The sequence below is a fragment of the Drosophila rhopaloa genome, unplaced genomic scaffold (genome assembly GCF_018152115.1).
Source record: "Drosophila rhopaloa isolate 14029-0021.01 unplaced genomic scaffold, ASM1815211v1 contig_2, whole genome shotgun sequence".
Lineage (NCBI taxonomy): Eukaryota > Metazoa > Arthropoda > Insecta > Diptera > Drosophilidae > Drosophila > Drosophila rhopaloa.
This window is the reverse complement of record NW_025335083.1, coordinates 16,733,056-16,756,324: the sequence shown is the minus strand read 5'-3', so window position 1 is coordinate 16,756,324 and position 23,269 is coordinate 16,733,056. Positions and strand designations below refer to the sequence as shown.

The 23,269-nt window shown below is 40.8% G+C and overlaps 3 protein-coding genes across 3 annotated transcripts; 2 read left to right on the top strand and 1 right to left on the bottom strand.

The window, feature by feature from the left end:
• The first annotated feature begins 761 nt into the window (after nt 1–761).
• LOC108052327 (heat shock protein 60A) lies at nt 762–2,790 on the top strand. Its single transcript, XM_017134709.2, has one exon. It carries the CDS (start codon nt 863–865, stop codon nt 2,543–2,545), a length of 1,683 nt encoding a protein of 560 aa, XP_016990198.1. The 5' UTR covers nt 762–862; the 3' UTR covers nt 2,546–2,790.
• Nucleotides 2,791–4,726: 1,936 nt separating this feature from the next.
• On the top strand, nt 4,727–6,312 carry LOC108052346 (very-long-chain (3R)-3-hydroxyacyl-CoA dehydratase). Its single transcript, XM_044459999.1, has 4 exons — nt 4,727–4,875; nt 4,953–5,304; nt 5,421–5,766; nt 5,827–6,312. Exons 1-4 carry the CDS (start codon nt 4,795–4,797, stop codon nt 6,161–6,163), a joined length of 1,116 nt encoding a protein of 371 aa, XP_044315934.1. The 5' UTR covers nt 4,727–4,794; the 3' UTR covers nt 6,164–6,312.
• Nucleotides 6,313–11,563: 5,251 nt separating this feature from the next.
• LOC108052357 (protein toll) lies at nt 11,564–16,060 on the bottom strand. The gene is made up of 2 exons (XM_017134743.2): nt 14,897–16,060; nt 11,564–13,693 (listed from the first exon to the last, which is right to left on the bottom strand). The coding sequence occupies exons 1-2, from the start codon at nt 15,940–15,942 to the stop codon at nt 12,352–12,354; spliced, it is 2,388 nt and encodes a 795-aa protein (XP_016990232.1). The 5' UTR covers nt 15,943–16,060; the 3' UTR covers nt 11,564–12,351.
• Nucleotides 16,061–23,269: the final 7,209 nt, after the last annotated feature.

The following is a 23,269-nucleotide window of genomic DNA, read 5'->3' as shown; positions in this document are numbered from 1 at the left end:
CGAAACGGAAAACAAGTTGGAACATAATAAAGTGTCACAGCGACAAGAGCGACTATTCAATACCCTTGGAGTTTTGTTTAATTATGATTTTTTGCGAAAATTCAGCAAAAATAAAACTTGTCAGCTTTGAATGACAATCGATTTACATTTGACCATTATTTGCCAGGGTTTTGATAAAACCCGAAACTAGGTTGATATTTTCGAGATTTGGGATAAATAACAAAAATTTATCATATTTTTTTCGCTCAAACATGGTGAAAAAAGGTCGCACAGCCAAAAGAATGGCTGTTTTGCGCAGCTAAAGACCTAAACTATCAATTTCAGTTATATTTCGAAAATTTTATTTTTTAACCGATTTTGGAATTTTTTATGTTTTTTTGCGAAAATTCGACTAAAATTAAAATGTTCAGCTGTGAATGCCAATCGATTGCAAATTTTATAACGAATTCAACGAGGTATGACATTCCAACAGTCACCCATTTTTTCCCAGGGGTTTGATTACAAATTTGAAATAAAAGTTTATTTTTTTTCGATTTTCCAGATTTTGACCTTTTTTTATATTTTTTCCGAAATTTGGACTAAAATTATATTTTTGAGTTGTTAATGCCAATAGATTGGAAATTTTATAACGAATTCAGTAATATATATATTCCGGTAATGTTTTACCATTACCCTCACAGCTTTAAAAACATCTAACCTTTATTATAATATCCTCTGAGAGGGTATAAAAATGACAGAACTTTCACATATTTGGCATATTCCTTCAAAGGGTACAAAATTATATAAACAACATTTAAAAATTCGGAAAAAAAACCTGCAAAATTTACGGTCAACCAATTAACTAACGCAAAGAAGGAATAAAATGCTGACAAGATTGGGTCGGAGTGGTGGCACCACCGTGCGCTCCTTCGCCAAGGACGTCCGCTTCGGCGTCGAGGCGCGCAGCCTGCTCCTGCAGGGCGTGAACGTCCTGGCCAACGCGGTGGCGACCACTCTGGGCCCGAAGGGCAGGAACGTGCTCATCGAGCAGCTGCTGATATCGCCACGGATCACCAAGGACGGCATCACGGTGGCCAACAATGTGCAGCTGAAGGATCGGCGCCACAATATGGGCGTGCAGCTGCTGCGCCAGGCAACCAATAATACGAATAACAAAGTGGGCGATGGCACCACCACAGCCACAATCTTGGCCCGTGGAATAGCCTGCCAAGGGCTGCATGTGCTCCGCCAGGGTCAGGTGAATGTTCAATTGCTGCGGGAGGGCATTCTCCAGGGATCGAGAGCGGTGTGCAAGGCCCTGGATGAAATGTCTGTGTCTGTGGACACCATTGGCCAAGTGGAAGCCGTGGCCAAAGTGGCCTTAAATGGAGAAGAACGGCTGGCAGAGCTAATTGGAGACACTATCCTGGAACTAGGCGAAGGAGGTGTCATCCTCCTAAAGGAATCGCACAGCCCCATTGACGAGGTGAAGATCCAAGAGGGCATTACCCTACCCTCTGGCTACTTTTCACCCTTCTTTGCCACAAAAAGTGAAGGCGACACCCTGGAGTTGGGAAATTGCCTTCTACTGCTCACCCTGGCTAAAATTGATCAGGTTGAACAGATCCTTCCCGCTTTGAATCTGGCCAAGGTGAGGGAACAACCCCTACTCATCATAGCCCAGGATTTTTCCAGCGATTTGCTGAAGATCCTGGTGCTCAATCATCTGCAAGGTCGAGTACAGGTCTGTGCCGTCAAGGCTCCAAACTTTGGCGAGGAGCAGCGTCAGGAAATGCAGGATCTTGCTCTGGCCATGGGTGCCCATCTCCTGGAGGATGCAACCTGGCTGGCGGAACTGGACGAGGAGGATTTAGGCGAGGTGGTCTCAGCGGTTGTAGACGCCAAGGAAACACACCTGATGCAGCCGATCAATGTGAATGAGGAGCAGGTGCAGGCTCGCATTCAGCATATCCGTGAGCTGATCGAGGAGGCAATCACCGATGAGGATCTGGACCGACTGAAGACTCGGCTGGGCCGGATGCAGGGCCACCTGGCCACCATCTATGTGGGCGGCACAAGTGATCTGGAGGTGAGCGAGCGAAAGGATCGCTTCAACGACGCCTTGCAGGCCGTGCGAGTGGCCATCAGCGATGGAGTTGTTCCCGGAGGCGGGACAGCCTATTTGCGCTGTATTCCGGCTTTGGATAAGCTGCCTCCGGCGGAGGTCATGGAGCACCAAGTGGGCAGGGAAATTGTGAGGGACGCACTGCGTCTACCCTGCTACACAATCGCCCGGAATGCTGGAGTAGATCCCGACGAGGTCCTTCGCCAAGTAATCGCCGGCAGTGGGAACTATGGATACGATGCCGCCGCTGGTGAATTCGGCGATCTTTTAACACGCGGAATTGTAGATCCCACGAAAGTGCTGCAATCCGCCATGACGGATGCGGCCGGAATAGCTTCCCTTTTGGCCACCACCGAAGTTCTCATCACCGAGCAGCCGAGGAAACGGAAGATTCCCAAGAACCAGATTACCCAAGACCTTGCTAAACTTGTTGGCATGTAGTTGATCATTTTCATATTTTATAATCGGCACAAGTAGGCAAAATCTATTTCAAAGTGTCTTTAAAATTGCATGTTCCAAAATATTACTTAGACTTGCTTTTTTAACGGGATCGTAAGAAATGTTTAAAATGTTTAAATTTGGACTAAAATAAATTTGTAATTTGAAAATTGTATCATTGAACACATACAGGGATAATGTACTTTCTGATTAAAAAACTTTGATGAGATAAGCTTTATATTTAAAAACTTATCAAAAACATATCTTTATTTTTTCAAATACAAATTGCTTAGAAAATAAAAAACTCTCGCCGCTTGCAGTGTATTTGTGGTTGCCTTCATTTATGACTTGTCTCCTTGTCGAATCCCTAATTTGAACACATATGAACACGCATGCCGCGCTGAATAGACCCCGACTCCTTTGCCAGCCACAAACACTCAGTCATAACTTGACGTCCTTCGGCTTCTGTTCATTCACTCGACACACGCCCAACTTGACCTTAACCATTTGCTGCGTTTTGTTTGGGCGCCCATGGAAAACAATCAGAGGAGAGCAGTTGGGGGAAATGTCAGCAGCCGCATTCCTATTTATCTTGATATTGGGGCATTACATACACAAGTTCTGTATGTCATTTGGTAAGCATATAGTTATGTCATTAACGGTCATTAGGCATACAATTAAGAGCCAGAATACGTATACGCCACGATGGACTGGCCAAGCGAAACATCTGTTTATTAAAGAGGTTGACCTCCCCATCATACGCATTGCATAATTTAACAGCATGGGATATTTTCGGGTCAGTGCCATCAACAAGGGTCGTTGTTCGTTTTCGCTGGCCACCAACTTGCATTCTTAATAATGCAACAGCGCCCTTAGAGGTAAATCAATAAAATTGGTGGACACAAAATTGAAAAAGTTTTTCGAGGTGCCTGAGAACTTTGCAACACTAAGGATGTTTCAATACCAAAAGATATAGGGCTTATAAGTAGACTTACCTGGACGCGAAGATACAGATACAGATACAGATACAGATACGGATACGGATACAGATACAGCTAAGCATATACATATAGATAGATGGGCGGTTCGATAATGGTGCCTGGGCAGATGCCGGGTCTAACGATTCTTCAGAAAGCGCAGCATTTTGCACCGCCCGATTCTTGTGCCTATGCCTGTGTGCAAAATGATATGGAATAATGCTGGTGATGGCTGCGAAAGAGATACAGAAAATACTCATCTGGATTAGCAACTGCGATTCCTAAAACCCTAGCTCACGTATGCTCCATTGTTGTTGCTCCAGTTACCGGGTTTATTGTTCGTAAATACAAAATCCGATGGCAAAACAAGCCTGACAAGTTGTCGCCTCTTGTTTTAGCAACGCCGCCCCACCAAAAAGGAAGGAAGTTAAAAGGACAACAGCAACGCTGCCATGTCTGGCCGTACAACAGGGATATACCCAGTCCCCCAAAACAAGCCCACAAGAACACACACCCACGGTCCTCGACTATGCCGAGGGTTTTCCGTTTATTTTGCTTTGTTTTCGCCCTGTGTTGTCTGACAACTTCCGACTTTTGCGGTGGCGGCCCATAAATCAAAATGACCCAAAACGCGCAGCAAAGAAGAATAGCCAATAAAAAGTTCATCACATTTTGCCATATATTCATATGGAAATTTTTGGAATTTTATGAGCATATCATAAGAAATTTTTTAAATATTTCGTCTACCTAATATGAGAGCTTCTGAACCGACGGTATTAAAAAAAACTCTTAGAATTATAGTTATAAGGCCAACAAAAAAAGGATATATCAATATCAGCTCACTTATTTATTAATTCACTTTTATTATTTTATTTTTTATGAAGTGGTTGTTGCAATATCCAACTGTTGCATTTTAATTTTTTTTTTATTTTTTTAGAACTAAAAAAAAACGTTTTTAATCATTTGAAATCTGATGAAATTTAGTTAAAAAAGTAAAGTGATTAAGATTAGAGTATCAGAAAAAATCTAGTTAAGATTTAACGGCCAAAATATAAATCTTAACATTTCAAAATTGAAGCGAAGTTTCATGCCATTGATATCGAAGTTCCACACCACTGGGCCAATTGGTGTTTTTGGTATCTAAAATATACCAGCACGGTGGTATTTTTAACGGCCGTGCCACGGTCATACCGACAGTGTTGCAAAACGGGGGCAAACCAAAGGTCGGGTATTTATTTTAAGAGGGCGATGTTTATATTTTTTTGATTCTGTCAAATGGCAAACCTCAGCCCGCTGGTCTACTGGTCGCAGACCAAACAAACGCTTCTGTTGAAAGTCGACCTCAAGGATGCCAAGGTATGCTAAGAATAAATTTCAATGGGGTAGAACTACCCCTGTGAAAAATCAATAATGGTAACCGAAAATTTTCCCAGGGCGCCATCGCAGACTTTTCACCGGTTTCCGTGAATTTCAGTGCCAACGGACATGGAGCCCGCGGAGTTAATGCCTACAAATTCGAGCTGCACTTCTACGCCCCGATCAACGATGACACGGCCACCTTTGTGGTCAGTGACAACAAGATCGAGCTGCAGATTCGGAAACTGGAGCCGGAGTGGTGGCCCCGCCTGGTGGCCACTCCGCAGAAGCCCCACTGGCTGAAGATCGACTTCGACCGCTGGCGCACCGAGGACGACGCCGAGCTGGAGGAGAAGCCCCGCGATGTGCGCCAGGACTACGGGAAGGAGTACGCCGAGCTCCAGAAGCGCGAGCTGGGTTACATCAAGGGTTAGTATTTATATTTCCCACAGTTTTTATAGTTTTAAAGTCAATAATAACGTTAAGGAGATACTTTTTTATAAGAAATTTTAATAAACCAAACTAACATCCCATTTGCCTTTCAGAGAAAACGAAGAAGGTGTACATGATCTTCTACAACCTGGCCATGTTTGTGGGCTATCTGTATATGATGGTCGTAGTGGGTGTGCTATACTACCGTGATGGTGCCGATAGCATCGCCAGGACCTATATCAACGTGGGAAACGCGTTCAAGTTCATCCAGCTTCTGCAATATCTGGAGGTGATGCATCCCATATTCGGCTACACCAAGGGCAGTGCGGTCGTGCCCTTCTTCCAGGTGTCCGGACGCAATTTCATCCTGTTCCTAATGATTGACATGGAGCCACGTATGCACACAAAGCCCGTGGTGTTCTACGTATTCATAATTTGGTCTCTAGTCGAATTGGTTAGGTGAGTGTTTATCGGAGAAAGAATTAATATCTTATCTTATTGTGAACTTTACCCCACCAGATATCCCTTCTACTTGGCCCAACTGCTTGGCCGCGAGGTGGGCCTGCTCACCTGGCTGAGGTACACTATCTGGATACCTCTCTATCCCATGGGCATCCTGTGCGAGGGCATCATCGTACTACGCAATATTCCCTACATCGAGGAGACGAAACGGTTTACCGTGGAAATGCCTAACTCCTGGAACATCACCTTCGACATGGTTCTCTTCCTAAAACTGTACCTCCTGCTGCTGATCCTGCCAGGCAGTTACTTGGTTATGTCCCATATGGCTAAGCTGAGGTCCAAAAAGCTCGGGCGCGGACGTGCCAAACGCCGGCAGCACCTCCACGCCGACTAGTCGACACACTGCCGGGAGCAAGGTTCGTTCGACTTATGGCAGCTCGTTTTCCTATTTTTGTTTAGCGTAAGCAAATAGTCCAAAGAAATATCTACATCCACCTTACTATTCTACATTGACGTTCATTAAAATTTTTTATCATATTGCAACTGTAAATTGTTTCCATTTCATCGCAATGGGTTTGATCTAGACATAGATTTGGTATTTATAAATAATCAAAGTTATCATTTATAACTTATATGCTACTATATAAATTTTGATAATTCTTTTGAATTATCAATAAATACAAATGTGTACTTTTATATCCTTCACTCTTAGGAAAAACTATGCATATTAAATTCGCACAATAGTAGTTTAACGGGCTAAAGATGATTTTGTATGGTTCGTGAAAACCTATCGGTGATTCAGATAAGGAACTTTAACAAACCTTAAAATTTAAATAAATAATGACATGAACAATATATATGGATACAATGGGTTCTTTCCATTCGACTTCAATCCGACCATTCTGAATATGCTAGATTGCTTCTTATAAATATCCAATAATTTTTGTTGGCACACTGTTTAAGTATGTTTTTATAAGTGCTTATTTGAATTAAGTTTACTTTATAATTTTTGTTAAAGCATTTTTGTTGTTGCATAACTGCTAAGGGTTTTTTAAGGGGAATTTGTGTATTTTCGTGTGCCTACTTGATCTAAAATAATATACCAAAAGACCCCGTGCACTGAGCGTTAGCATCCTGTCAGGCATTGGCTCTTGTTCCTCTTTTGCCGTTTGATGGGTAATCCAATTTGCACTCGAGGACGAGGCACAAGTAGCTGCTGATCCACTTGACCCACTACTGCCTTTGAATTCTGGCTGAAGCTCACTGGCAGCTCCCAACTTTGTCATTTCTTCGAGGGTTCCTCACATGCAGGGCATTTATTATTTATGAGATATATGTGGTGGTTAGACCTTTAATTATGTTCGGATTCCAATTGTGTTCCGAACATCAATTGGAAGTGGGTGTATAACTGGATATCATTTGTGTTGGCTGGCACCTTCTTTACTTGAGTTGGACAAAGTGGAACACTAATGGATTTGATAGTGCAGCCGGCAGTTGTCACCTGCTAGAGGATATTAATGGCTTCAGGCCGCGCAGCCGATTCGTCCAACAAGCCAGCGAAATTTATCCCCATCAAGTCCCTTTTCGCGTGAAATATTCATTGCAATTTGCACTCTCACTCGGCTCGACTGCACTTTTTTTTTTTTTTTTTTTGGCCGGAGCTCACGTACGGAACCGATTCGTCCCGGGGTTAACGCTCAACTAATCACCGACCGTGGCCAGCGAGAAGGCAGCTAATAAACCTCCGGGAGAAAGGCCTGGCCACTTGCTGATAAATGGGTTTTTGATTAATGCCGAGCGCGATTGATTTTCGGCCACTGGAGCAGTGGAGCCAGCGGTTTAGCAGCCTATTCGGAGGCAGAAAAATGTGCGGACTTATGCCATCTGACATCCCGTCCGCGGGATGATGCGGAAGATGAGGAAGTGCAGGCATCAGCAGTTGGCTGCATTCATGATTTACCGCCTGCTGTTGCAGTTTTTCACAGGCCCCCTTCGAGGTGGTCATTTATCAACCGCGCCTCTGGCAAACCAACCCACTGGGGAAGGACAGAAACCAAGCCACGCGCCCGAAACCAAAATATGAACAATTGGCCCAGCGTAAATTGCACGCAATCAAAGATAAGTGTTGCCTGGTTTCCAGGCAATGAGGAAAAATCCAATACCAAGTCTGCCACGAAGAAAGCAAACAAGAGGACTTTGAAATATTTCATCAATTTGACAACAAACCAAGAAAAGACTATTCAATTAAATGAAATTACCCAATTAAAGAACATTTTTGTATGTAAATGAGAGTAAAGTACCATTTGAAGTGCAACAAGAGAAATATTACGTATACGCCTCATGATCCATATTCATCAGAACTTTATTAAATAGAAATATCTTTCGTAACTTAAGATTAAAACTAAGTGTTAGAAATGGGTTATTTATTTCCAAGAAAAATTACCAGATCAGAAGTTTTAATATTCTTTATTCAAAAGTACAAATATTAACAGGTTATAACCTGCAATAGATTATGAAAATATGTAACCTTTAAGTTTTTTTCCTGGATAAAAGATTAAGTACTTAAACGATTTAGTATTACATTTTTCAATTTAATATCAAGTCTAACACGATCATAAATTGGCTTAAACTTATCCCCACCGCTTGTATTGCAGGTCATCTATATTCCATGGCAAATGTGTGATTTCCTGCCCATACATGTCCATCAGTCGACGCCTGGAGGACAGAGAAAACCGAAGAAAAGGAAACCGCACCCCGACCAACTCAGCACTTGTTAATGACCTCTTTGTGTCGGACATCGAAATGCATTTTCTGCCCGGCCACATGGCACGAAAGTATGCAATAAAACTTCCACTAATTGCAGGACACAACCGCAACGAGGTTGCTGCCACACACCACATCTGAAAGTGCCGATTTTTATTGCATTTACAACAGTGCAAAGAAACGTTCGTTCATCAAAAGAACACAAGGGATTTAATTTTGTAATACATCAAGAAAAACCCAGCTAGTTAAGTACCTACATTTTCAGTTATTAACTACATATTTTTTCTCATTTGTATCAATATAGCAGTCCTTTGAACAATTCATTTTAAAGTATATATTTTGTGATTGCTTTGTGGCACATTTAATATATAAGCAAGAAAGGGCTTTAAATCGGGATATATGCGAGATAAAAAGCGGATGAACCAAAGGGAATTAAGTACAAAAATTCAACAAAGCACTGTAAAATGCTTACCAAAAACCGAATTTAAAAATGCCATTGTAATAAATACTTCATAATAAAATAGGTTTAAAATTAAAACATGATTGCACACACTAGATTTACAAATGTGAATTTATTAATTGTTATAATTTTGTCTGCTAAAAGTAATATACTTCAAGCTCTACAATGTATATTAAGAGTGGCGAAAGAGCCGGCAATGAAAAGCAATAAAAAGCAATGCAATAAAACCCATATATTATGTGTATGAATACGGCCAAGTATCAGCAAACACTATACGGAATATATTCGCAGTATGCACTTGCAATGATTTGTGTGCTCAAATGGCTGGAGACATCGTCAATGGAGCCAGCGAAAGCTGACTCAGAGCCAGCAACAATTTTGCATTTTGCATCCGCTTTCGATTTGAATTGCTGGTGGCGCCAGGCCAAAAATCCATTGATGGCATCCACACCCGTTAACACACACACACGCATAGACACACACACACAGATATCGTCTTAACCCCTTGTGAGCCACACATCCTTACTTTATGGCTACTAAGTAGTTCAACGCCAGGGAATCCTCGTTTGAATTTCGGCTAAAGGATATAAGGAAACTATTGGTCTTTGGGTCACGTAGCTGAAAGTCCTGGGAACGGGCAGCATGAGGAACTTTCAACGGCTACAAGCCGGTTTTATTCTACTTTACTTTCGCAAAAGTTATGATAAATGAAAAGCAGTAGCAAACAGATGTTTGTGATAACTACTCACACCCATCCTGGCATATTCGGACTTCAGCCCTGACTATAAGTTTATGAAAAATGAGCCCAGATGATTATTCGATGGCAGCTGCGAAGTGTTTGGGGCAGCAATCAAATGTCATTACTTACAAACTTATAAAGGGCACAAAAGCAGAGCGAAATAGAATTCAACACTGGCTGGGAGTGAGGAACCGGAAAATGGTTACAATTGCAATAGAACTGGATACCGCAGACAAAACGAATTACATTGTGAAATGGCTAAGAGATTGAATTTCTACCATTCAGTTGGCTGCAATAAAGTTATTTCTACAATCTCACAGATATTGAATGGAATTGGCTTGTGTTGAATATCGTTCCTGAAAACATTTTGTTAATATTTCAAAATTAAATTAACATCATTTAATTTATACTTGTTAGTCAGCTTTACTAAGAACCAGTCTTTTTAACCCATAAAAAGTTATATTTTTTTTAAATATTTTAAATTTACTCGTAAAAATATAGAAAAAAGGAAAGTAAACTTTTATTATATGAAGTTTATTATATATTGCAGTTATAACAAACATATATTGCTTTTTGCGAAAACTGTTCCAAAACAGTTATATAGTTATTTTTATTCAATTAAATTTTAAGTTACGTCCACTTAGTTTCAAATTGTGTTCCTAGGTGCTTTACATTTTAATTCAATTATATTTTAAGTTATGTCCCTTTAGTTTCAAATTGTCTTTCTAGGTGCTTTAAATATGTTGAAAGGGTCACTAGTTTTCAAGCCAAGGTTGTAAATAAAAAGGATGTGAAACATGTAGTTGTGTTATTTTTCGTTTAGCGTTCTAACTGTTTAAAAAAGTGCTCTAAACTGACCTTCCTCCTCCGCCCTTTGCCCCATGACCCTCTTTCTTTTAGGCGCTTCGCCCACAAAGTGTTGGCCAGCGGGCAGGCAATGAATCTTCAAAGACGCTCCGCAGAAGACCCCAGGCCAAACTAACCCACCCCTCGCACATTGTGGGTGGCATTTGGGGGGCGGTGGGTGGACAAAGGCCACGCAATCGTGTGGCGAAAAAAGGGCTGACAGCGAAAAGAGCGCCACTTGGCCAAATGCTTTTCTCTGCCCTTTTTATTATTACATATATTTTCACTTATTTCTGGCTGAAAATTGGCTTGGCCCGCCACTTTGGGCCTAGGATACTGGGGCCTGGGCTTCCAGTCCTCGACTCAACTGAACAATGAAGGCCAGCGCAATTACTGATGTGGATAATTAGAGTTTTGAAGCGGGCTATGGAAAGGCTTTGAGGGATGGATAAAGCATGTGACTGAATAAATATTTAAGTAAGTTTATTGGACGGAAAGCGCCCTGTATACATTTAAATTGCAAATAATTTGTTCCTTGCTTATATGTTATTACTTATTAGGTGGTGATGTTTGCCCAATGAATTTTGGAACATTAATGCAGAATAACAACTTTCAGCGTTGGGAAAATTAATTTGTAGTCATGCGAAACAGCAGCAATTAATTTTCAATTATGCACACATCCCCTGTTTAATAACAATTATGTTTAAATGGAATTTTGCAGGAAATTGTATTACAGAGAAATGTTTTGAAATTTAAAATTTAATTAAAATTTCATACGAAAAATTATAGAATCCAGGCACAAAACGTAAAGGAAAACAAAAGGCAGGACACCCAAGGACCAAGGACCAGCTCGTCAAAAGCCTAAGCCAGCTGGGATATTTGGGCCAGGGCTCAAACAATGTCCACTTTGTAAGTCCCTCTGGTATATTAAAAATTAAACGAAATGAAAAGCATTTTAAAAGTGATTAATTTGATATTCTTCACAGTTCTTTTTGTAGTCTCATAAATTGTTTATTATTATCTCAGGCAACTGTAAGATTTATACAATTTAATTCAAATTATGCTGATTTTCTTCTATTAATTAAGACCTATGTTCATACTTATTATTAACTTTCCATATAACAGAAATTTATTGTATATACTATATTGCTTTTATCAATTCAATTAAGATAATTAATGCGCTTGAGGCAATTATATGCTTTTAATAATATAGTGTTGCAAATATTGTTGCCAACGGTTGTGTAAATTATTAATTACTTCATAGCTGTTAAAATAAAAGCCATGATAAATACAGATGCGAATGCGGCAAAAAAAGAAACAAAATTGTACACCTAATTTGTCATTTAGATTAATTTATAAAGTCGAACACTGTATACATTAAAAGGTTAACTTATTTTTTTACTTATACATAATTTGGTTTATTTTTTTGTAAATATTACTTATAAATGTATTTTCTGAAAATAACAGCACTGCAAAATTCGAATTAACAGCTTAAAGCATCCGAATACCCATAAAAAAAGGTTTTATTAATAATTATACATTTTAAGTACTATTATTATAAATTAACTGTTTAAAAATACGTTAAATATGATATTATCTTTATAAATACTTCAAAATCTTTTCAAATATATATAATTCTTAGTTAGGTATTTGTGTAATTCTGAAAGGTAAGTTTTAACTCATTTAATGGTTTCTTATTAAGGCCCAATTATTGAAACTCCAGGGGAGAAATGAAAGCATATGAGTATATTTCTGATAACCTAAAAACTAAGACTCAGATGAGGGGGCCAGCATGTTTCTTTTGTCCTTTGAGGACCCTCCGATTGTGTGGCATCGCGTAGTACAGCTTGCTCCAGAAGAGTGGATCGCCCCACTTGAGGTAGGTGTTCAGCTTGAGGTATGCCCGCAATTCACTATCGATGCCGTTCATGTGCTCCAGTTCCCGGTACAGAATGATGATGATCCGCTTGCACCTGTCCTGCAAAGTGGCCTGGTAGGCGATCCGGAATTCCATGCGGGCCCACACCGAGTCGATGAAGTGCTGCGACAGCACAATGATCACCCTCTTCGAGTCGTCCACGGTGCGGACGATCTGCTCTGGAATACAGTCGCCAACCAACCAATCGCGATCGTGCAGACATAGTCGGAAGGGATGCGGACCACTCTCCAGCTTGGGCAGCATCTTACTGATCAGCTCCTCGTCCTTGTGCGAGTACGATATGAAGGCGTCGTAGGTCTTATTCTTGTCCAACTCCTCCTCGGACACCCACCACAGGCAGAGGTTGTGGTTGTACAGCCAGATCTTCAGCTCCTGCTGGAACATCAGGTAGAACACGGAGATCAGGCAGACGATGATCACCAGGCCACCGACCACGCAGCTGATGAGCAGCACATACGAGGGGCACAGCTCGAAGGCCTCCATCTGCTGGAGGGACTTTTTCTGTTTGGCACACATCACATTCCCAATATCCTGCACCCGCTGCGGATTGGTGCGAACGAAAAACAGGAGCGACAGGGCGGCACAGTCACAGGATATGGGATTTCCCGAAAGCGCTAGAGTCATGGTGTTATTCGCCTGCTGCAAAAAATCCACAAACTCCTCACTGATCGACTGTATCTGATTGCCGCGCACATCCAAGTGGGTCAGATTGGTGGGCAACTGGTCACCCGATCCCAGACTGGTCAGGTTGTTGTCCGAAAGAAAGAGACCGCTCACATTGGCATAGCCACGGTGCTCGTCGACGGTGGGTAGGCGCGTCAGGCTATTGTTTCCCACCTTGAGGACCGTGCTTACCAAAGTGGTGTGCGGCAAATCCGGGAGTTCTTCCAGATTCGATCCCCGACAATCCACGATCAGAGCATTAATATTCCTCTGCACCCAGCAAATACAGCGAAAATCACACTGCCAATCCGCCGACTTGTACTGACAGGTCTCCTCGTTCGTGCACACCACCGCCTCGTAGCTCATCTGAAGCGTGGCCCCGTAGAACTGGGTGCTCACCATCTCAATGTAGTTCAGAGTGACAGCCTCCTGGAAAACAGTGGGTGACATCGCGGTCAGGGAGTTCTTGTTCAGACGCAACACGGTCAACGAGGTCAGCGGGGCGAAAATGGTGCTGCAGGATGGAGGAGATCTCAGAGGGATTAGATGGGCATTATCAACAGGGCTATGGAGGTGTAAGAAGGATTAGATTACTATTATATGTGGGGCTATCGAGGTCAATCACAGCCAAACTAGTTTCTAATGCTGTACATTTACAGTGGTTTTTCGGAAATATTTTTACAATTGGGGTATAGTTAAGTTTCTAATGATCTTACAGCCTTTCTAATTATTTCTAATACAATTTTAACAAACATTATTAAACAGGTTATATCCAAAAATTAGAAGTCTACTGAAAAAAACCACAATTTGTATAATCCTATTATAATGTAATGTGGTAATCCTTTAATATTATTTATATTACAAAGTTTTCTAAACAAATATATTTTAAATTTACAGGGTAAAAAGTGTATACTTTCAATTTAATTGAAGCTAGATCTATTATATGTATATGTTTTTAAAATAGATTTTAAAAATTGTTTTGTAAAATAAAAAATAGGAATGGAGGTCAGTATGGAATAAACACAAAAATTATTGTTTTTGGAAACCAAAAATGTAGTAAATACAATAACGATTTAAATTAAATTTTTTTCATTTCGATAAGAATTAGTTAGACTTTAAATTTACTGTCTTCGGAGAACTACATAAAAAAATCAAATTAATTTTTTTAGTTGACCACATCTTATCAGACGACGACGAGATAGCAAAAAGACAAGGAATGATTTACAAAAAAATGCTGTGTGGGGCTTTAATTATTTGATGGTGTCTTAGAAAGATATGAACTAGAAACTTCGCGACAATAGCAACTTTGATTGGTTACCACAGAACGAAAACAACTGTCTGATTTGTTTATGAAAATGGCCAAAATCACTATATCAGATAAGGATCAACCAATTAATAATGTTTGGCATACTTTTTGGCGCCATAATGTTAACAGTAATAATTGTGCAATTATTATCTGGGTGATAGCACGCCGATAACCCCACTCGGCTGTCGAGGGAGACACAGAATGGTCTTTGAGCCATCACCCGTGCCGAAGTTGATAAGGAAAAGCAGCAGCCGCAACCACAGCGATAAGATGGAGAAGACTCCGTTCATTGGAAATCGATTAATTAATTGTGCTAGAAATTCTTGAGTCAGCAGGCCCTATCGCTAGGTGGGCCATCTTTTAATCAGTGCCAACAAGTGGCGAAAACAACGGAACCCCCTTTTCACCCACCTTGATAAATCAGTCAGTTTATTTTTAGCCAGATCCAAAATGGTAAGATTGGCCAGGCCTTTGAAGACGTCATTGTGCAGCTTGCTGATCGCATTGCAGGACAAATCCAGGGTCACCAAGCTGACCTGATCCTCAAATATTTCCCCAGGTAGCTGCGTGAGATCGTCGTTGCCATTCATCTTGATGAGCCTCAACTTCTCGGTGCCCTTGAACATTTTCCGGTCCACACGACCAGTGGCCTGGGCCAATCGCACCTCCTCCAGGTTCTTCATGGCCCCAAAGAAATGCGGCTGCAGCTGGTCACGTCCACGTTGCGGATCCGTAAGCAAGATACTCAAGTTCCGCAACTGTTGCAGTTCGCGGAGCAGGGGATCTTTGAACGAGATCATGACCGGACTCTCGATGATCAGAGCTTCCAAAGTTCCTTTTACCGTAGATAGTAGATTACCAGGCAGCTCCTTCACTTCCACGTGGAGCAGTAGTTCCTTGAGGCAGTCGAATTTGTGAAATGCCGTCTCCTGCAGATCTTCCACAGCGCTGTAGAACTTAAACTTCTGCAGGCCAGGAAAGGCTCCAAAATGCCAGGTTGATATGTTTCCGGCCGGAGATGATCCCTGATATCCATCGGTTGCGTTGAGGACATCTCGAGTGACCACCGTTTCCGAAGTGCGATCTCTGAACAGGACCGTTTTAACTTTTTTCACCCCTAACGTTTCCAGCAGATCGGCCAGGAATGTCTCCGGCCAAAAACTATAGGCATCGAACTCGATCTTCACCACCTCACTGATGTTGAAACGCGGCAGCCATTTCAGTTCGCCGGAGGCGTAGTAGCTTAAATACAGTGAAGCACCCGGTTCGGAGACTTCCAGCAACATGGCGTACTCATCGGGGCAGTGGAACCGCACCACGTTCGCCTCGGCGGCACAGGTGCACTCTAGGCTATGGCCCTCGCAAAAAGTCGGCAACGGTATGATTTGGCCCATTACTCGGGGCACAGGCACCGAAAGGGCCCAAAAGAGCCAAACCACTGGCAAATAACTCAACATTTCGCGGACACTTCACTTGGCCGTTTCTTGGCATTTATTATTATTTATGATTATTTGGGGCTGGTTTCGCGACGATCGAGGAACGAGAAGTGCGATGCGGATATGTGAACACGGTGAAGCTCCGGCAATGACTAAACTACAGCTGATTGGGATCCCTGCCAGCCAGCTTCGTTATCAGGCCAATTGGCTCGGCTTGCAGACAGTTTTTTTTTTCACCGCATTTCTGTGGTTTCTTATCACGGCCCCTATCGCAGTTGAGAGCCCCGTTGACATGGCAGCCATGTGAGGCGCCGTTATCAAACTAGAGATGGCAAGTGCCAATAACTTGACTATTTTCACCCTCAATGCTATTTTAATGATAGCAAAGGTCGCAAAGTTCAAGAGAGCAGGAGAGAGGCAGGGTCCATAAACACGGACAGCTTCCTAGTTATTATTATTAAGGTATTGTATGTCCAAACAACTTAATTTCTTTAAAGATAACAAATAATGTGTGTATTTCATAAAACAACATTTACCACTACTTTTCAACTGATTAAGAAAAAAACAAATTTTGTTTTTATATCTTTATTTAATACATATAGTATGTTTTCCATCACTATTCTTTAATATCCAATCATAAATTTATGACACCTATTCAAAGCGTGAGTCCCACAACATGAATCATTTAAATACAACTAATTCGACATTCTTCTTAGTTTCCAAGACACATCACTTTCACGATAACATTATTTAATACCATAGATTTTGGGAACTTGTGTATGCACAAATGTCATAAAGTTAATGGCACGCTCATGTTCGTTGTTTCTTAATTTGTAGCCGTCGATAAGAGGTGTTTATATATTTTTTTGTTCCATACTGACAACTTTGAGCGGTAACTTTTAAGTGTTTGCACGTTCATTAAGGCAATCTTTATGAGTCAAGAAACTCAAAATAATATGGGAGTCACACAAACTTTACTGATCTTAGTGGTATAATTTCGGGCATTTAAAGTTTTGGAAAACTATAAGATTATTTTCTTGCTAAATGAATAAGTAGATATACATGCCACTTTTGTTAGTTAAATTTAACAACATTGCTTTATAAGATTCCCAAGAAAATACCAATTTAAAAATAAATCTTCGATCCGAAATGTTTTCAAAGGGGCTTAAACATGGAAGTAAATAACTTATGGGAATTAAACTGTTTTTCATCCATTAAAAAAAGGGCCCGCCATGAATATTCGATGAGAGGAACCAATACATCGCCCTAAGCCGCGCCTTGAACTGTCACGCATGCAACATATCCTGACATGTCCTGACATGTCCTGACAGGTGTGTGGCGGCCCACGTTGGAGCTTATCGAGCCTCGACATCTGGGCAGCCGAGAGTGGGCCAGACGACCTGCGACACACTCAAAAATAAATAAGGGCCGTGCTGGGCCAAGTCAATCACTTAAACTGAAATGGCTGCGCCAAAGTGGTGGCCTTGAACGCACAAGGACACAGCCAGTCATTATGGACTTTGGCACATTGTCGACTTGTCAAACTTCTTGCTGCGCTCAAGTTGAGCCGTCTTCATTATAAGTTGCTCATAATTCATTTCGCGTTGGCGGCCGAAACTCAATTAACAGTTTTTTCGCTCCCTTCCAGGGACATTTGGGGGAAAAAGTTTTGAGCGACATTTTAATTGGGTGAACCCGGTCGGGGTCTGCTCATGCAGTGGCAGCATCGCCACAGGACACACATCAAAAGTGACCTTTTCGGGCCTGGCTAAATGTGAAAAGGCAAACACAATTACACGCTCAATTACACGCACGGCAAGCGAGGATTGTGAAAGGGGGTTCTCCTGCACAGTCACACACGTATTACGTATACGCACTGTGGTTCGCTTTGGCAGCTTGATGCACCTTTTTGTCTGCCAAAGCACACTCTGTTGGGCCTTAGGTAGTGATGACCAATGTAGTTCTCTGGCGAACTAGAACTTTTTGGAAATTTTGAATTTGTAACTCAGTTTTAAGCCTACACTTTATCTATATCAAGTAAACAGGAAGAAAATCTCTTTAATTATTTTTACTTCTTTAAAGCTAAACTCCCATTTTGAAATTATTCTATTTTAAAGGAAAGCCAATATAGCTTACTTGATTTTCAAATAAAATATGACTATCACACCCCACACAGCTAATTTGGGAACTAATTCTCCCTTAACTAATGGCAAAGCGATCAAATTAAATCCGATTATCTCCCACCAAACACTCGCCCCCACTGCCGAAATGCGGGCTTATCTATGCATGTGCATCTGTCCATTTGGCTTTCATTGGAACAGCAATCTGGCTGTTGGTTAACCGTCAGTGGGGAACAAAAGGGCGCTTGACTTTTGACTTTTTGCCCCCGAGACAGGACTTGTTTTGCAAATGGTAATGAGAGGACGTGCTAAGAAGTCCCATCAATCAGAGCTGAACTCGCCAGCTTTTAAAGGGTCGTATCGCATAAATGTCAACACCAAATTATCATCATACCCACACACGACCAGTGGGAAAATTTATGTTTTTGGGAGTGGCAGAAACAGAACTCAGAGTCCTCTGTCAAATGTCAGCCATGGCCATTGTGTTGGCAGCTTAGATTGGCCCAAACCCATTTGACATTTGGCAAATTGCATGCCAAAAGGAAATGCATTTTGAGTAGCGCATTGCAAATTAAATCAAAATACACACAAAACCCTGACAACAGCTAAGCTCGCTGGATAAATAAGCGAACAGCAGCAGCATAAACATCGGCATCAGCCAAATTGTGCTTCCCTTGCAGTTTAGGGACCACAAATACATTTTCCTCTTCCATTCCGCAGACGAGTGGCTTTTGTATGTCGGTAACTCTGTGCGAGTGTGTACTTGAAAATCAAATCAAATCCCGCCCGAAAAAAAATCATAGAAATGGATAAGAATAAGAATGGTGAACAAGATCAACTATTAGCAACAAATCAATACAGTTTTGTGTGCCCTGCCAGTAGATAGCTGGCAAGGAAGGCATCCTTAGATTCAATCTTGGCTCCGCACTGAAATGTGCAACGTTGCGTATACGCAATCTGGGCCATTTGTGGGTGTGAGGTGCAGGGCAGCAAACAACTGGGTAAGTACAATTTGTTTTGTTACTAGCGGCTTAGTGTACAGAACAACACAGAATGCACTTAAGTCGAGTGAGTTTGGGCGGCAATAGAAAATGCAAAAAGGGAATAGACCAAAGTGAAAATGAATTCTCTGTGCTGAGTTGAGAATTTGTCAAGATTAGCAGGAATTCTGTGTTTTATAATGCCTTGCTTCATTCTTAAAATCAGAATTGTTAACATTAAAAGAATGAAATAATTTAGAAATAGATAAATAAATGAATTATGTAATATTTAAAAACCATTTTTAATAGAATAATTTGTATTACGCATAATCTTTCGTTTTCGTTGTTGGTTAATATATATGATACATCATCATCCTTTATGGGACAAATCCTTGGTTTACTAATTGATGTCATTTTAAATATTGTTCAACGGGTGCAGCGATAGAGGTTAGAAAGGTTAGGTTCAGAAACTTGAATGAATGTAAAAATTTAGCTAAAAGCTCCCACGTTTTCTTCTGGTTCGTTTGTACAAAGAGATCATTTCTCATTGTGTCTTAGGGTTGTGTATTAAGTATACGCTCCGTCTGCTACAGCCACAGTCACCACATGCGCGAGTCATGGCGCTCTGCAATCATCTTCGTGCCATCCACATCCACATCCACATCCCTACGAGCTACTGCTTGCGCCACATTAAATGCCAAAATTGTCAAAATGCCGCAACAAATGGTGACCGTGGCACGTCCGGTTTTTGTTTTTGTCCTGTCTTTCCCAACATTTTCTTTATAAATTTTTTTTGTTTGAGGGCGGCCTTTTGTGGTAGGTGTTGCTCCTTTTAACTGGTTGGTGGAAAGCGCTGAGGGCGGGGATGCAGCCATGTGTGTGTTGGGCCCGTTGGCGATTGTCGTTCCAGTTTGCTGGGTGCTCCTCTTTCCATTGTTGTGTGCGACAGCAGAAAACGTCGTCAACATTATTGTCAGCCGCATGTGTGGTCCTTTGTCTTAGTCTTTCCCAGCATCTCCTTCTATTCTCCATCTAGTTTTGGCAGGATTGCATTTTGTAATTTGTTCGCTACATTAAACGTTTCTTTGGCATTTTGGCAAATGCGACTGCAAGTTCTTTGAAAGTTTCGCTTGAGGTATACCTCTTAACAAACAAGGATTTTCAGTTCAGAAATTAAACTACAATAAGAGAGGAATATCACCACAGGAGCTTTTTCAATCCAAAATAAACCACGAAATGTTGTAACTACTTGAGGTATCAAAACATTCTGTGAGTTTTCAAAGAAATTCAGCAGATGCTGAGCAAAAACCCCGTCAAACCCCCTCGGACTCCCTGCCATGCTGGATGTCAGCTATTGCTTTTTATTTTTGGATTCAGATGCAGGCCAGGCGACATCGTAAGTGTTCGAATGCATCGGGGCATGAAGCAACTACGCCAAAATACTGAAAATCCAACTGCAACAGAGGCAGCAGAAACAAATTCGACAGAAAACTCGGCAAAAAGAAAAACTGTATAAAAAAAATGTAAACAAAAATAATATTGTTCACGACTATAAAATACTCGGTACTTTTTCTGATAAATTGGATTATATTACATCTATCAAAATATTTTTTAATTTATTTTAATATTGAAGAAGAAGTGTTTGCTTGACAAATCCAGATTATATAGTCTTTAATAATTATTGAACCTCAGAAGTAGAAAAGAATTTACTTTCTTATCCCTTGTATATACCCAACATACCCTTGTCCTGTTCAAGTACCGGGTATAAAAATAGCAGAAAAGTACGAAATGCCAGGGCAACAAAGTTGCAAGTTGAGTTCAGCAAACAGCGCGCAGCGGCAGCTCTATATAGTGCAGTTTTTTATATATTTTCGCATACACATTTGTATCTTTGTATCTATGTGAATGCTGCTCTCCTCTACCTGTGGCGCCCCGAAGATGGGGCAGAGATAGAAAGCGGATGGGGGCAACTTTTCAAGTGCCTGGCTGTTGAGTTCCCCATCCTCGCCTTCCATCCGCCTGCAGCTCTTTACTTTCTTTTTCCCTTCGAGGAGGTCTTTTCTTTTCCATTTCGGGGCCAAGTTTAAACAACTGCATGGACAAGCTCTTCGTCCATTCGAAGGATAAACTTTTTGCTTAAAATTCGACAGGCAGAAAGTAATAATAATAATATTGTGCTTTAGCATTGGTCCAGCTCCCACTGTTGCAAGGCACGACGAAGATGGAAAGACTTTCTAGATGTTCACAATGGTCAACAAGGGGCAATTAATGCAATTGCAGTTGGAAACAATAAAATTAGGGTTTTTCACAGGGAAAACATAAATATGGTTTAAATTATGGCTTAAACTGCACTGTCTGTATTATAGCCAATAAATCTTCATTCTTATTCGCACAGGCTTACAGTGTTTTTGTCAAGAAATTCTCGTTTGTTTACTTAAATGTGTCACAAGATGAAAACTAATTGTTCATATGATTTATTTGGCAGAAGGATACCCAAATTTTCACAGCTAAATATAGCGCATCATTTAATTTAATATTAAGTTAAAGAACCTTTTCTTTTATAAGTCTTTCACTTTTGTGGTGATTATATAAAGTACTTAAAATATTTCAAAAATTACTAGGTATTAGTCCTTTTTTCTTTCGGGATAATGATGTTTTTGTTTTATCCTTTAGGTTTTTATTACATTTTCAAACCTTAAGGTTCAATTTATAGCCCACTGTGCCCCGTCGAGAAGTTGGCCTCTCAAGCAGGCAAAGATTACTTTTTGCCCGTTGCCCAAAACAACTGCAGCGCATAAAATATGCAAACTTCCAGATGTGTGTGTGCAGCTTTCAGTCATCTGCATCTTTATGCACTTTTATTTGCATAAGCCAGAGCAAAAGTTGCACGAAAATCGGTGCGTGGCCCTCCCTGCACATTTCGCATGCGCTCGAGTGTAAAGTAAACATACAATAAATTATAAGCATACGCCCACACACGATGCCACGCCCACACGGCACAGGGAAAAATGCACTTGGAATGCCACTGGAAATTAATGAGACGTGATGAAAAGGTGCGCTCTGCAAAATGCTTCAATTTATGCAGTTTAGCTGCAGCATCATTCGATTCAGCGAACCGTAAAATTTTCATTGCGAGAATTTTACATTTGACTTTTGCCCCAACGTTTTGGTGGGCGTGGGAATTGCCTATCTCAGTAAATTTTAGTACAGCAGAAATTCAAATTGGGCACCGAAGTGAAAGAAATAAATCTTGCAATTTCTACTCTTTTGTGTTGCTTAAGAACGGATATGGAACTAATGAGCCTGTGGTGTAATTGCCAAATGACCACGTAATTCCACTTAATGATTTATAATTAAAACACTCAATTATTAAAAGCTTGGCTCACATGTAAACTAACATAATTAATTTTTCCAACTTTTAACAGTTTAATTCATTCAATTTAACTCGTATTGATCCATTTAAAATGCGTTTTCATCTGTAAACTTGTTCAATATACTGTATAAATAATTAATAATCTTGATTCATATGTGTTTGTTGCGCATGTGTGAGCTTTTACTTAATATTAATTCATCATATTCATGGGTGAAAATAAAAATGGTAATATGTTGTTTACATTTTAAATAAGTTTTCAGTAAAAAACGTTCTCCTTTTTAATACAATATAAACGACTTACTTTGTAGGGCTTTAAGAAGTTTAAGAAATTCGCAGAAAATACCGAAATAAACCCATAATTTGAATCGACTTGACAGCTATTTATCTAATTCCCAAAGTTTATTTGTTTAGCAATAGCAACTTTTTGGCAATAAATAAGAACAAAAAGTTTGCCAACACTTTCAATATGGGAGACACCAACTAAAAGCTAATCAACGTCAGCCTAATCATTATAATTAGCATTATCATCTGCAGCAACTCCAAATGCAATTAGCGCCAACATGGCAAAACTTTGCAGCTTTAATTTTGTTTTTTTTTTCCCCCAACGCTCACACAGCCGACTGCCTAATTAGGAACTTTTACACATGCAGGCACAGGAAGGCAGCACATAACATTCTGTGTTTTATAATGGAGGCAACTGCCAGCTTTCAGCAGTCATCAGCTGGGACTTGTGTGTCATATCGTCATAACAGGAAGCAGCCTGTCAGCAGCAGCAATACATCCTCGTCCTCGTCCTGGTCCACATACATCCCATCCGCCCATCCACCTCCATCTTTAATGTTCCGGACCCATTCTGTCCGGAGTGCGGAAACTGC

Excerpts from the sequence above, each read along its gene's own strand:
- LOC108052327 (XM_017134709.2), top strand. The coding sequence starts at position 863 with ATGCTGACAAGATTGGGTCGGAGTGGTGGCACCACCGTGCGCTCCTTC.
- LOC108052346 (XM_044459999.1), top strand. The coding sequence starts at position 4,795 with ATGGCAAACCTCAGCCCGCTGGTCTACTGGTCGCAGACCAAACAAACG. Across the intron at positions 5,305-5,420 it reads CGAGCTGGGTTACATCAAGG|AGAAAACGAAGAAGGTGTAC; the intron begins GTTAGTATTTAT and ends TTTGCCTTTCAG. Across the intron at positions 5,767-5,826 it reads TCTCTAGTCGAATTGGTTAG|ATATCCCTTCTACTTGGCCC; the intron begins GTGAGTGTTTAT and ends TTACCCCACCAG.
- LOC108052357 (XM_017134743.2), bottom strand. The coding sequence starts at position 15,942 with ATGTTGAGTTATTTGCCAGTGGTTTGGCTCTTTTGGGCCCTTTCGGTG. Across the intron at positions 13,694-14,896 it reads AAACTGACTGATTTATCAAG|CACCATTTTCGCCCCGCTGA; the intron begins GTGGGTGAAAAG and ends TCCATCCTGCAG.